This window comes from Taudactylus pleione, unplaced genomic scaffold (assembly GCF_031769625.1).
Source record: "Taudactylus pleione unplaced genomic scaffold, aTauple2 ptg000390l, whole genome shotgun sequence".
Taxonomy (NCBI): domain Eukaryota; kingdom Metazoa; phylum Chordata; class Amphibia; order Anura; family Myobatrachidae; genus Taudactylus; species Taudactylus pleione.
Genome location: NW_028284791.1, coordinates 551,283 through 564,637, shown reverse-complemented (window position 1 = coordinate 564,637; position 13,355 = coordinate 551,283). Strand labels below are relative to the sequence as shown.

At 48.3% G+C, this 13,355-nt stretch overlaps 1 protein-coding gene across 2 annotated transcripts in view; it reads left to right on the top strand.

Moving 5' to 3' along the window:
• The window catches only part of C2CD3 (C2 domain containing 3 centriole elongation regulator), a 96,526-nt gene that overhangs the window by 58,961 nt on the left and 24,210 nt on the right, over positions 1-13,355 (top strand). For both annotated transcript variants that reach the window (XM_088445841.1, XM_088445840.1), the window contains 11 exons: positions 1-124; positions 524-792; positions 936-1,022; positions 2,345-2,959; positions 3,536-3,865; positions 7,852-7,990; positions 8,369-8,433; positions 9,135-9,340; positions 10,269-10,387; positions 11,976-12,134; positions 13,071-13,282. In XM_088445841.1, coding sequence (XP_088301967.1) covers positions 1-124; positions 524-792; positions 936-1,022; positions 2,345-2,959; positions 3,536-3,865; positions 7,852-7,990; positions 8,369-8,433; positions 9,135-9,340; positions 10,269-10,387; positions 11,976-12,134; positions 13,071-13,282 — 2,325 coding nt within the window. The remainder of the gene's footprint in view (positions 125-523; positions 793-935; positions 1,023-2,344; positions 2,960-3,535; positions 3,866-7,851; positions 7,991-8,368; positions 8,434-9,134; positions 9,341-10,268; positions 10,388-11,975; positions 12,135-13,070; positions 13,283-13,355) is intronic.

Here is a 13,355-nt window from a genome sequence, read left to right as displayed (position 1 = left end):
GTCTACTGAGCGTGAATGTGAGCTACAGACACTCCGTCAGGAACCCGGTGGGAATGTTGGCTACTCGCATGGTCTCTATATCCGTCCAGATCCACCGGGCGTCTGGTCTGCAGGCTGCCGCCAGGTACTTCTTACAAGTTCCTCCTTCTCTGTCTATATTAGTATGTGATGCAGGACAGCTTCTCCTTCTGCAGTTACATCCCACCCCTGCCGTGGGAAACGTTGGAAGAACCTGGACTGTTTCTTTTCCCCAGTGCCCATGGGACATATACCTCTGTCATGTCTCCGGTTATGTATACAACGTGCTACGTTGAGCTATACAGGACGTAAGACCAGAGAGACATAGATGTTAGTGTATAAAAAGAGATAACACATGATACAAAGAGTAAGTGGGACAGGAATGGAGAGGAGCATCAGAGAGGGTACAGGCACATGCTATTTGGCAGGAAACGGGTCTTTCTTTATATTCTGCCAGATAAATGAAGAGATGAAAGACTACTTCTTCCCTTTTATATTCTGTCAGAGTTCTGGCCCAGCAGGACCCTTCGTTTCAGTACAGCGCAGACGTTGGTGTGAACACTTTCGTCGTCATCCGCCCACCTTTCTTACCGGAGGCGGAGAGTCGTAGCACTCGCACGGTCGCTCGCAGTTTCTGCCCAGAGTTTGACCATCACTCGGAGTTCCCTTGTAGCCTTGTGACACAGAGGAGCAGCGGGGAGGCCTGCAGCCTGGCAGAGGTCCTTCACTTCTCCGAGATCGTCCTGTCCATTCACCACCAGAGTGTAACGCAAGGTAAGAGTAAACCAACTACTCCATTATAGGTGTGCCCGCGTCGCCAGTCTGCCCACACATTGTGATTATAAATCAAGTGCTGCACAACATTAAAGAACCATTTTTCCAGATCTTGGAGAACTAATTGATGGTTTTATTTGCAGCCGGTGGTAGCAAAATTCTGCCAGCCCGTGACCATCAACTGGGAGTGGTGAGAATCCCAGCTCGAGATCTGCTGACCAAGAGATCAGGTAATTGGGCACCCTCCCCCTTCATTAGTGCTTCATTGTTCTTTAGCCTCCTCCCTCTTTCCCCCCCCCCCCCCCCCCAAAAAAAGCAGTTCCCAATAGGTCCATTTTGCATATCTGACAATCCAGGAACTACTAATGCAGCTTCTGGGTCCCATCCCACAGGTTTCCCACCTCCGTTCTATAGTATGACAGTAAAATTGTATTTGTTGGTAATTGCAAGATTCTAAATCCGCTAAATCTACTATATAAAAGCGAAAATTTGTCCTTCTATACAAATCCACAGTGTACAAGCCAAGATCGTGAAATTTTACATACGAGCGTATTAATACACGGCCGAGGCAACAAAAAAATTTTTTAAATTGAAATGAATTACTGTTCATTTTGAATTCATTGAAAAACACAATTTTTGCTGGATGCTCATTGTGGGGCCTCACGGCATATGGGTAGGGCCTCGGAGCAAGTGTTTTGTGTTGTCATGTTTTGTCATGATCTTAATGTTTATTATCGAAGAGAGCTTTAGTAGGCTTTGCCAGCATTCTCAGCTCCCTGACTATACCAAATTACGCAACAACATTGACTTCTTTCTTCCAACTGTGTCAAAATGATGACTTTGCAAGGACCCTGCTGTACTGTGAGCTGCCAAAATATTACACATGCAATGCTTCTCGAAACGTTTTTATGCGCAGGAAACAGGGAGTCGCTGTAGATGATCATCCTGGTATCAGAGCAACAGAAGCCCTTGGCCGTGTTTACACTGTTCATCCGACACATTTTAAATGCTTCTATCTCCGAAGTTTGCTTTACACCGTTACAGGTCCTACTTCCTTCCAAGACCTCAGGACTGTTGATGGGGAAGTTGGCCACACTTTTCCTGAGGCCTGCCTAAGGAGAGGTTTCTTGGAGGATGAAGTGTAAACAAACATTCTTAAAATCCCGGGCAACGCCGGGTACTCCAGCTAGTTGATATATAAAAGTCTACATTGTGTCTCTTGAGTAAAGGACTCGGGAAGCAATGTCACACAGATGGAATACAAAATGCCTTTACCCAGCAATGTGCTTTATGTAGAATTGTAGTGTAGGCCGACACGCTTCACCTTCCTGGCCTGCAAGAGACATGCACTCCAAGCCTGTCCTGTCTGGTGTGGTGTGAACTCTGCAGATCCAGATTTACTGTGAGTGTTGTGGGGAACAGTCCTAAGTGTCCCAGAGCGATATAATTTATCACACTATAATGTAAAGTTATTTTTGTGTATTCATCCTGACTTTCCATTAAAACTTGACCTCTGGCTGTCTGACATTTTACTACTGTCTCTCTCTTTTAGGAATTTCCGGCTGGTACCCAGTAATGATACCCGAGGACACCAAGCTGCCCAGTTCTTCAGGCATCTTGGAAAATGTTGTAGGTGGCCTGGAGCTTTCCGTTGGTTTTGCTCATCACTCAGACAGAGAACGTGTCCTGGAGGTTGCTCGAGGTCTGGGCTGGAGTGAAGATGAGGACGAAGTCGGGGTTCATGCAGGGGATGAGTGGCAGAAGGAAGACCTGGTCAACCTGTCCGTTACTATTCCCAAGGTCTGGCTTCCGGTCCACTGTCTTCTAATCGCAGGACACAGACACATCCAGAAGAGCACTCACTGCTATTTAAGGTACAAGCTGTACGATAAAGATGCGGTCTGCTCTTCCTTGAAAAGGCCAACGCTCTCTGAAGATGGCCAGCAGGCAACCGTTGTGTTTGAGCAGTCGAAGAGTATAGAGCTAATGAGACACCAGCCTCTCGTGTGGTACCTGAGGGAGGAGAAGTTAGAAATTCAGATCTGGCGCTCTTACGGCAAGGACACCAGTGGGCCAAGACCTCAAGAGACTGACCGACTTCTCGGATGTGCCTATGTGGACCTTACCGCTCTCTCTGAAAACACTTCTCCGACTCTCTCAGTTAGTGGTAGGTCTATTGATTTGTCAAGTTCTTTGTCAGTGGCGGCATTCTAAATGCATGCAGCACTTCATGTATCTGTCCACTCCATTACTATTATTACAGGCCCCTGTTATCTTATGTCACATGACTAATTTTTCTGAGTGTTTCAAGGATTCTCTCTTACCTACTTAAAGCGTAACTCCATGGAATTTGTTTATTGAGCGTTGGACCTTTCTTCTCTAGTAGAACTAAGACGGAGCCATAAATAGGAACTCTGAACTCCTGGAGATCCTCACCCTTTGGTGCCCAAACATGATTCTTCTAAATCTTACCATTCAAGGGAAGTTTGAAAGTAGATCGGGCCCATTGTAAGGTTGTCAGATGGAAGAACAGTCTTCCAAACTTTTACTGCTGTAGCCGGAAAACGCATCATGTTATGGGCGCTGGTGGTGATCTGAACCATGGTGGTCGTGCAAGTAAAAGCATTGCAGTATTCGTATTTGTGGCGAGGGGGATTTAAAAAAATAAATTAAAAAGTAGTTATGAAGACAGTGGTGACAACTGCACGTCGTTGTTTGAAAACCCATTCTACTTATTTTACAGGTGTTTATCCTCTGTTCAAGCGTAACTCCCCCAATCTGTGGGGCTCCGCAGTGAGGGCTCACCTGTCCTTGGGCTCTGCCTATCACCCGTCGGTAACTGCCCGGTGCCCAAGCTCTGAAGAGGAGCAGAGCCTCAGCGAGGGTGACGATGCACAGGATGTCTCCGGACAGAATTCTGATGGGAGACCAGATGTTCGTGTTGCAACCAATGAGACAGAACGGCCTGATGATCCTCTGAAGAGCTCCAGCAGTCCACCAGTCGAGGTCGATCTAGGGAACACGTTTGCTGTGAATATAGTTGTAGAACGAGCGATGCACCTCAGCCTGAAAGGTACGCTTCCATACAGAATTACATTGTCTACCTGTAAGACGCAGAGCCTGGGTGCAGAGCATATTGTTCGTAGGGGCAAAGGTTATGATAACAGGTTTATGGGCAGCGTAATGACACATTGTTACGGTGTAGTTACATTTGCTATGTATAATAGTCTATCTTCATTTATATATAATAATCTATCTCCATCTGCCTATCTAATGTGACCTGATGGGAAAGGTGGGTTTGGGGTTAGTGTTGGGGGTATTTAGGATTCTGACTGGATGCCGCTGTCAGTATTCTAAACGCTGGCATCCCGATCGCCGGGATCCCATACCCAACCCACCAAAATAATACTAATATGAGTAAAGGACAAACTATTTGGGGGTACACTGAAGCCCCTCTGCTGTAGAAGTTATTATACCTTAGCTATCGCTTATGGATTACAGGAGACCTAAACTATACATCTGTGTTAGCATCTAGGCTAATAGATCTAACAAAACTTTTAGACTACCACTTTAGGAGGCTGGAGAAGGCCCGGTCAGAAGCCGCTATCCCCCCCGCCCTTGCCCCTAGCATCACTCAGCACCAGTTCTTTCCCAGCTTAGCGAGTTGAATTGTGGAACCCAGGGGAAAAAATACTCAGCCCCTGGGCTCCGATGCCACGAGCGCCCCCTGGGTAGCGCCGCTCTAAAAACCTATTTGTCGGTGGCTATTTGATGCCTCTTGAAGTATTACAGGAAAAATGTGCTATCTGCACATCAGGCAGCGGTATCTATATATAGGCTGCATAGGGACATTCGTTCTACAATCAGGCACTTCACAAACATCTTTACAGGGCTTTTGTATCTCCCATCAAGTCCCTCCCTCTTGTAATTCAATGTGGGAACCAGGGTTCCTCCATGTTGTTACCTTAGTTGTTTATCTACTTGGTTCTTTTCCCCTTTTACTGTTGTCTGTGTTTGGGACGAAATAGGTCTTTAGTCTTAGGGCCTGATGCACTACGGATCGTAATATTGCGTACGCACGCAGTTCAACTGAGATAGTATGATAATCCATTGCGATCGCAATGCAAACTCAGCACTACATAAAGACGCCCACTTTTTTTTTCAAATTATTTTATTGGACTTTTCAGGGTACAATAAACAAAACACAAAAGCATAAAAAATGTAGAGTCAAAAGACACAAAATTTCATAATATTCCAAGCCATATGAGAAAACACACGAACACAGTTAAGCTTCGCAAATATAAATCGAAACAAACCCCTAATATTTTATATGTGATAAGAAATATCACTATCAGAAGAGAAGGAGAGAGAGACCGAGGGAAACAAAGAGGAGGGAGAGCGAGGAAGAGTTAGTGAGGAACAATAAGGGAGGTAAGAGGCAGGAAGGGAAGAGTTGGCATGTGGAGTCGCCTCCAAGAGGCCATCCTAAGCTAATGATGCGTCTCCCGATAGGCTAACCAAGGAGCCATAAGGACGCTCACTTTACATTACACACATCCGTAATACTTCCCAGAATAGCGAAACCATCAGTAACAGTGAGTACCATCGCAGCCTCACGCACACTTGTACAAGCTCTGACCTTACTCAGAAATTGCTACCAGCCATGCACGCTATGAGACCTCACACTGCGTATGGCATCGCAGTGGTTAATTTATGCACGCCCCTGAAACGGCATGCGAACGCACTGGCACGCCTGCGTTTCCCCCAACCACCCCCCCCCCGTCACCACCCACAAACGGTGCTTTCTGTCTATCGCTCTGCGATGGGTCTGCATAGTCTCTGCGATCGCAGCGGCCAGTTCACGCACACACAGTGCGATGCATGCGCATAACGCTACAATCGTGCAGTTGTGTGCGTATTCGCAGTTGCGTACGGTAATGAATCAGGCCTTTAGTCCTGAATCTGTCTGGATGCAGGGACTAATATTATTACATCGCCGTACAAAACCATATTAGAATTGCGGAGAATAAGTACAGTACGCAGCAGGTCCCCATAGCTTAAGCACAAAGCAAAGATCACAACATCACAGTAACATCAGACAGCCGGTGACGACAAAGTGGTATAAGTGACCGTCACAAGTAGCAGAATACAATAGCATGGAGGAGATTTCTACCAAATTGCAATGTAGATAGAAGCATTTGGCATAAGACATGGGAGATGGGTAACAGACATGAGCAAACACGGAATAAGGATGCCATTTGTGTAAAAGCATAAAAACCCTTCATCATAACATATGCCTGGGACACATGGGGAAGACCTGAGCGAGAGCAGACGTGAGGCCCTGCCCATGAGAACTTACATTCTAAAGGGGAAATAAGAGACAATTAGAGGACGGCAGCTTGGCCACACATGATGCTCTAGAGACTGACTTTTGGTACACGTCAGGTAGCTGGTAGAGGCCGTGCAGTTCAAGTTGCAGTAGTGGAGGGTGTGACGGGGTAGTACAAGTTGCAGTAGTGGAGGGTGTGACGGGGTAGTACAAGTTGCAGTAGTGGAGGGTGTGACGGCTTAGTACAAGTTGCAGTAGTGGAGGGTGTGACGGCTTAGTACAAGTTGCAGTAGTGGAGGGTGTGACGGGGTAGTACAGGTTGCAGTAGTGGAGGGTGTGACGGGGTAGTACAAGTTGCAGTAGTGGAGGGTGTGACTGGGTAGTACAAGTTGCAGTAGTGGAGGGTGTGACGGGGTAGTACAAGTTGCAGTAGTGGAGGGTGTGACGGGGTACTACGAGTTGCAGTAGTGGAGGGTGTGACGGGGTAGTACGAGTTGCAGTAGTGGAGGGTGTGACGGGGTAGTACAAGTTGCAGTAGTGGAGGGTGTGAAGGGGTAGTACAAGTTGCAGTAGTGGAGGGTGTGACGGGGTAGTACAAGTTGCAGTAGTGGAGGGTGTGACGGGGTAGTACAAGTTGCTGTAGTGGAGGGCGTGACGGGGTAGTACAAGTTGCAGTAGTGAAGGGCGTGACGGGGTAGTACAAGTTGCAGTAGTGGAGGGCGTGACGGGGTAGTTCAAGTTGCAGTAGTGGAGGGTGTGACGGGGTAGTACAAGTTGCAGTAGTGGAGGGTGTGACGGGGTAGTACAAGTTGCAGTAGTGGAGGGTGTGACGGGGTAGTACAAGTTGCAGTAGTGGAGGGTGTGACGGGGTGGTACAAGTTGCAGTAGTGGAGGGTGTGACACGGTAGTACAAGTTGCAGTAGTGGAGGGTGTGACGGGGTAGTACAAGTTGCAGTAGTGGAGGGCGTGACTGGGTAGTACAAGTTGCAGTAGTGGAGGGTGTGACGGGGTAGTACAGGTTGCAGTAGTGGAGGGTGTGACGGGGTAGTACAAGTTGCAGTAGTGGAGGGTGTGACGGGGTAGTACGAGTTGCAGTAGTGGAGGGTGTGACGGGGTAGTACGAGTTGCAGTAGTGGAGGGTGTGACGGGGTAGTACAAGTTGCAGTAGTGGAGGGTGTGACACGGTAGTACAAGTTGCAGGAGGGTGGGTTGAAGTATGAGTGATGCCTTAATGGTACAAAGGCCTAATTGAAGCAGGGACCAAATGGTACTCAGGTCTGCCTGGGGTAGAGGCGTAAAGAAATGGATGAGGAAGAGGCAGAGATGATTTTACCTCAAGTTATGGAGCCGGGTATAAAGGAGCAGATGACAGCCAGTGTCTCCTCCGAGATCGCCCTGGTCAGGCGGTTTTACGGTGCGGCAAGTAATGGAGCCAGGCTGTAGCGATCCTGTGTCTGCCAATGAACTGTAAGAGATGGCTTTACCTGGAGGCCCACAAACCCCATTATACTGTGTGTATAACTATATGAACAGTGTGGATGTGTTTTGTGCACATGATCTGTACTTAAAATGCCTTCAACAAAGCTGAAGTTATTACACACAAATATTTTTGGCATTTTGAATTTTATTTTTGTTTAGGGCCTCACAATTTATCTCTCTGCCAACAAATCCCTGTTATCAATGACCTTCGTTACCCTCTCTGTGTAATTTCCCAATGTTATATGTTACAGGGAGTCCTCTGACTGAGCGAGACGTGTCCACACCCAGCTGCTGTGTGTCCTTTCCTGTAGCTGGTAACGCAACCCCTGTAGCTACCCCGATAATGGCCAGCACAGACTCCCCGACATGGAACTTTCAGCACCAAGCAAGGTAACTACCCCCCCAGGCCAAGTGTACCCATATGTGTGAGATGATGGTGTTATAGTACAGGGAGTGGCACGCATAGCGGGGGCTGGCTGCAGACACTGTGACATTGACAACGATACTCAGCCGTTCACCCGAAACAAGCCCCATGCCCAATAGTAACCCTATAGAGTCATTACTGTCTGTACTGTCATCCCCTGGCCCCAGTAACTGGCCACAGTCATTCTGTATAATCCAGCCGGACAATGATTCACTCAGGCAGGGCGTCTGGATCATCTCGCGAGTCGCCCGCATCACACGCACATCCCGTATGTACAGTATCAGTCGTACCTGTCATGGATAGCGGCGAATAAATGGTTCCTATTCTTGTCTTTGTTACTGTAGGCTGAGCAAAGAGCTTCTCCTGGACCCGCAGCAGACCTTGGTGTTTAAGGTGTGGCATAAAGCAGGTAATGGTGACATAATAGGTGTAGTACATAGGGCCTGTGGGTGTATTCAGGATATGTACAATAATCTCCACCTGCGGTGTGCCTGTAATGTATTTAGTGGGAAATGGCCTTGCAGAGCCACGTTCTGGACGGTCGCTGTACAGCAGGGATATAACACAGGGCCGCTGTGATCAGCCATTGTGGGTACCCGAGAACCCCACAGAGGGGAATGACTTAGCCCTATTGTCACATGTACAGCAGGGATATAACACAGGGCCGCTGTGATCAGCCATAGTGTGGACCAGAGAACCCCGCAGAGGGGAATGACTTAGCCCTATTGTCACATGTACAGCAGGGATATAACACAGGGCCGCTGTGGTCAGCCATTGTGGGTACCCGAGAACCCCACAGAGGGGAATGACTTAGCCCTATTGTCACATGTACAGCAGGGATATAACACAGGGCCGCTGTGATCAGCCATTGTGGGTACCCGAGAACCCCACAGAGGGGAATGACTTAGCCCTATTGTCACATGTACAGCTGCAGCAGTTGTCTGATGTTTATGGCAAATCTCTCTTTGGACACTTTGCTCTCTGCGATAAATGTTTATTCTGTCCATGATTTGCTGCATGTTTCATGCAGTTGTGTCCGTGTTACACGTGTGTGCTGCTATCCATGTGTCTGTAGAAGTGTACCCCTGACGCATCTCTGGTCTCCTGCAGACGTGGAGCGAGTCCTGGGCTTCGCCTCCGTCGATCTCTCTCCGTTACTCTCCGGCTTCCAGTCTGTGTGCGGCTGGTACAATATCGGTGACTTTGCCGGGCAATGCCAGGGACAAATGAAAGTCTCCATCACTCCTCTAGAAAATATTTCCCATCTAAAGGAGGAGAGACGGGTGAGGAGCACGGCGGCTGCAACGCGATCTGAGGTGTGTGATACTCCTCTAACATACTGAGACAGTATCTATCATTCATAGAAGTACTATACGTACCCTGACTTTACTGGGACAAGGGTCTTCTCCTCATAACCAGTTCATGTCTTCTCTGTTTATTCATGAGCCCTCTCTTGCAAACGTGAGCTTTCTTCTGTTGTCGGTGGGTGTCAGCTGCACCTCTCTTGTTGTATATTTGTCAGCTCCGCCTCTCCTGGGGTCTGTAGGTGTGTCTGCCCGGCCTCTCCTGGTGTCTGTGGGTGTCAGCTCCGCCTCTCCTGGTGTCTGTGGGTGTCAGCTCCGCCTCTCCTGGGGTCTGTGGGTGTCAGCTCCGCCTCTCCTGGGGTCTGTGGGTGTCAGCTCCGCCTCTCCTGGGGTCTGTGGGTGTGTCTGCCTTGCCTCTCCTGGTGTCTGTGGGTGTCAGCTCCGCCTCTCCTGGTGTCTGTGGGTGTCAGCTCCGCCTCTCCTGGGATCTGTGGGTGTCAGCTCCTTCTGTCCTGGTGTCTGTGGGTGTCAGCTCCGCCTCTGCTGGGGTCTGTGGGTGTCAGCTCCGCCTCTCCTGGGGTCTGTGGGTGTCAGCTCCGCCTCTCCTGGGGTCTGTGGGTGTGTCTGCCTTGCCCCTCTCGGTGTGTGACTGTGGGTTTCTTGGCTCCGCCTCTCCTTATATGCTTGTGTGGGGTGCAGTATTTATCCTTTACCTTATATTGTTTCAGTTGTATTCTCATTACTGGGGCAGTGACTTGCAGACCAGTCCCCTGAGTGTTTTGCTCTCCCCTGGGGCCTCTACCTGAGGTGGAGATCTCTGGATAAAAGGAGACATAAAGATAAATGTCTATGTGATGAGCAGCTTCCTATTACCCACCTGTAATATTATATTCTTTCATAGTAGAATAGAGTAATATCTCCCCCTATATATTATTTCTAGGTCACCCCACATACGTCTTTCCTGTATCATCCCATCCCCCCTTCCTGTGGCTCATTCAGCAGCTACCCTGTTCCGCACACATCTCACATGAGTGATGTCTACACTAGACCATGCGATAGGTGAGCCATACGGGTATTTTTCATGTTGTATGTGAGAGGTCTGTACTAATCCTAATTTTTAAACCACATTTAAATATCAGACCAGCTCTCTTCTTCAGAACTGTATTCAGAGGTGTATGAATGATGAATTGGTGTGACTGGTAACCGCCAGCTGTATGAATGATGAATTGGTGTGACTGGTAACAGCCAGCTGTATGAATGATGAATTGGTGTGACTGGTAACCGCCAGCTGTGTGAATGAGGAATTGGTATGACTGGTAACCACTAGCTGTGTGAATGATGAATTGGTGTGACTGGTAACCGCCAGCTGTATGAATGATGAATTGGTGTGACTGGTAACCGCCAGCTGTATTAATGATGAATTGATGTGACTGGTAACCGCCAGCTGTGTGAATGAGGAATTGGTGTGACTGGTAACCGCCAGCTGTATGAATGATGAATTGGTATGACTGGTAACCACCAGCTGTATGAATGAGGAATTGGTGTGACTGGTAACCGCCAGCTGTATGAATGATGAATTGGTGTGACTGGTAACCGCCAGCTGTATGAATGATGAATTGGTATGACTGGTAACCGCCAGCTGTATGAATGATGAATTGGTGTGACTGGTAACCACCAGCTGTATGAATGATGAATTGGTGTGACTGGTAACCACCAGCTGTATGAATGATGAATTGGTGTGACTGGTAACCGCCAGCTGTATGAATGATGAATTGGTGTGACTGGTAACCGCCAGCTGTATGAATGATGAATTGGTGTGACTGGTAACCGCCAGCTGTATGAATGATGAATTGGTGTGACTGGTAACCGCCAGCTGTATGAATGATGAATTGGTGTGACTGGTAACCACCAGCTGTATGAATGATGAATTGGTGTGACTGGTAACCCCCAGCTGTATGAATGATGAATTGGTGTGACTGGTAACCACCAGCTGTATGAATGATGAATTGGTGTGACTGGTAACCGCCAGCTGTATGAATGATGAATTGGTGTGACTGGTAACCGCCAGCTGTATGAATGATGAATTGGTGTGACTGGTAACAGCCAGCTGTATGAATGATGAATTGGTGTGACTGGTAACCGCCAGCTGTATGAATGATGAATTGGTGTGACTGGTAACCGCCAGCTGTATGAATGATGAATTGGTGTGACTGGTAACCGCCAGCTGTATGAATGATGAATTGGTGTGACTGGTAACCGCCAGCTGTATGAATGATGAATTGGTGTGACTGGTAACCGCCAGCTGTATGAATGATGAATTGGTGTGACTGGTAACCGCCAGCTGTATGAATGATGAATTGGTGTGACTGGTAACCGCCAGCTGTATGAATGATGAATTGGTGTGACTGGTAACCGCCAGCTGTATGAATGATGAATTGGTGTGACTGGTAACCGCCAGCTGTATGAATGATGAATTGGTGTGACTGGTAACCGCCAGCTGTATGAATGATGAATTGGTGTGACTGGTAACCACCAGCTGTATGAATGATGAATTGGTGTGACTGGTAACAGCCAGCTGTGTTAATGGTGAATTTGTATTGCGTAGTTCCATGTTACACCTTCCATGTAAGTCTTTGTATGTTATCAGGAGTGAGGACGGGCCCCTACCCATCCGTCATGAAGAACACATGGAGAATATGCGTCGGTTCCAGGAATCCGTACAGCAGGCAGAATGGAACACTCGCAGCGCAGAACACCTGGACGCTCTGTCACAATCCACACGCACTTCTCTTCTGTCTGCACTCAGGTAAGGGCCGAGCGTTCTGTCTGTATGAGAGGTTCTAATGAGCGTTCCTCTGTTTGTGACATTTACACTAAAAGTTCTACAAGTTGCAGCTTGATCCTGCCAGATAGTGGTTTTGTCAGGGGTCAGGGTAACTATGCCAGATAGTGGCTTTGTCGGGGTTACTGTGCCCGGTAGTGGCTTTGTCGGGGTTACTGTGCCCGGTAGTGGCTCTGTCAGGGTTACGGTGCCCGGTAGTGGCTTTGTCAAGGTTACTGTGCCCGGTAAAGGCCTTGTCAGGGTTACTGTGCCCGGTAAAGGCCTTGTCAGGGTTACTGTGCCCGGTAAAGGCCTTGTCAGGGTTACTGTGCCCGGTAGAGGCCTTGTCAGGGTTACTGTGCCCGGTAGAGGCCTTGTCAGGGTAACTGTGCCCGGTAGTGGCCTTGTCAGGGTAACTGTGTCCGGTAGTGGTTTTGTCAGGGTAGCTGTGCCCGGTAGTGGTTTTGTCAGGGTAACTGTGCCCGGTAGTGGTTTTGTCAGGGTAACTGTGCCCGGTAGTGGTTTTGTCAGGGTAACTGTGCCCGGTAGTGGTTTTCTCAGGGTTACTGTGCACAGTAGTGGTTTTGTCAGGGTAACTGTGCCCGGTAGTGGTTTTCTCAGGGTTACTGTGCACAGTAGTGGCTTTGTCAGGGTTACTGTGCCTGGCAGAGGCTTTGTCAGGGTTACTGTGCCTGGCAGAGGCTTTGTCAGGGTTACTGTGCCTGGCAGAGGCTTTGTCAGGGTAACTAGTCTCGGTAGTGGCTTTGTCAGGGTAACTGTGCCTGGTAGTGGCTTTGTCAGGGTAACTGTGCCCGGTAGTGGCTTTGTCAGGGTAACTGTGCCCAGTAGTGACCTCTATGCTCTCTTGGTTCGGCCGTGATCTGTTGCAGGATAATAATGCAATGTTGTTTGTTCCTATAGGAAGAATATAAGTGAACTAGATGATATTCAGAAGTATTTCCATCAGAAGCTGTACAGGAGCCTATCCAACACTGAGCCACCCGGGGCAGCTTCAGTGCATAGTGTGGGTATAAAGCCTCAGAGATCTGCTCATCCAGATGAGGACAGCGATGCTCATTTACTGCTGAGAAAATCTAATCTATTGGTCTCCCAAGTCAGCAGCCTCATTACCGGTAAGGTCCTGTACATATCTGTAAAATAACACTGACCTAATATATTCTACATCACAGCAATCGTGCAAAATTT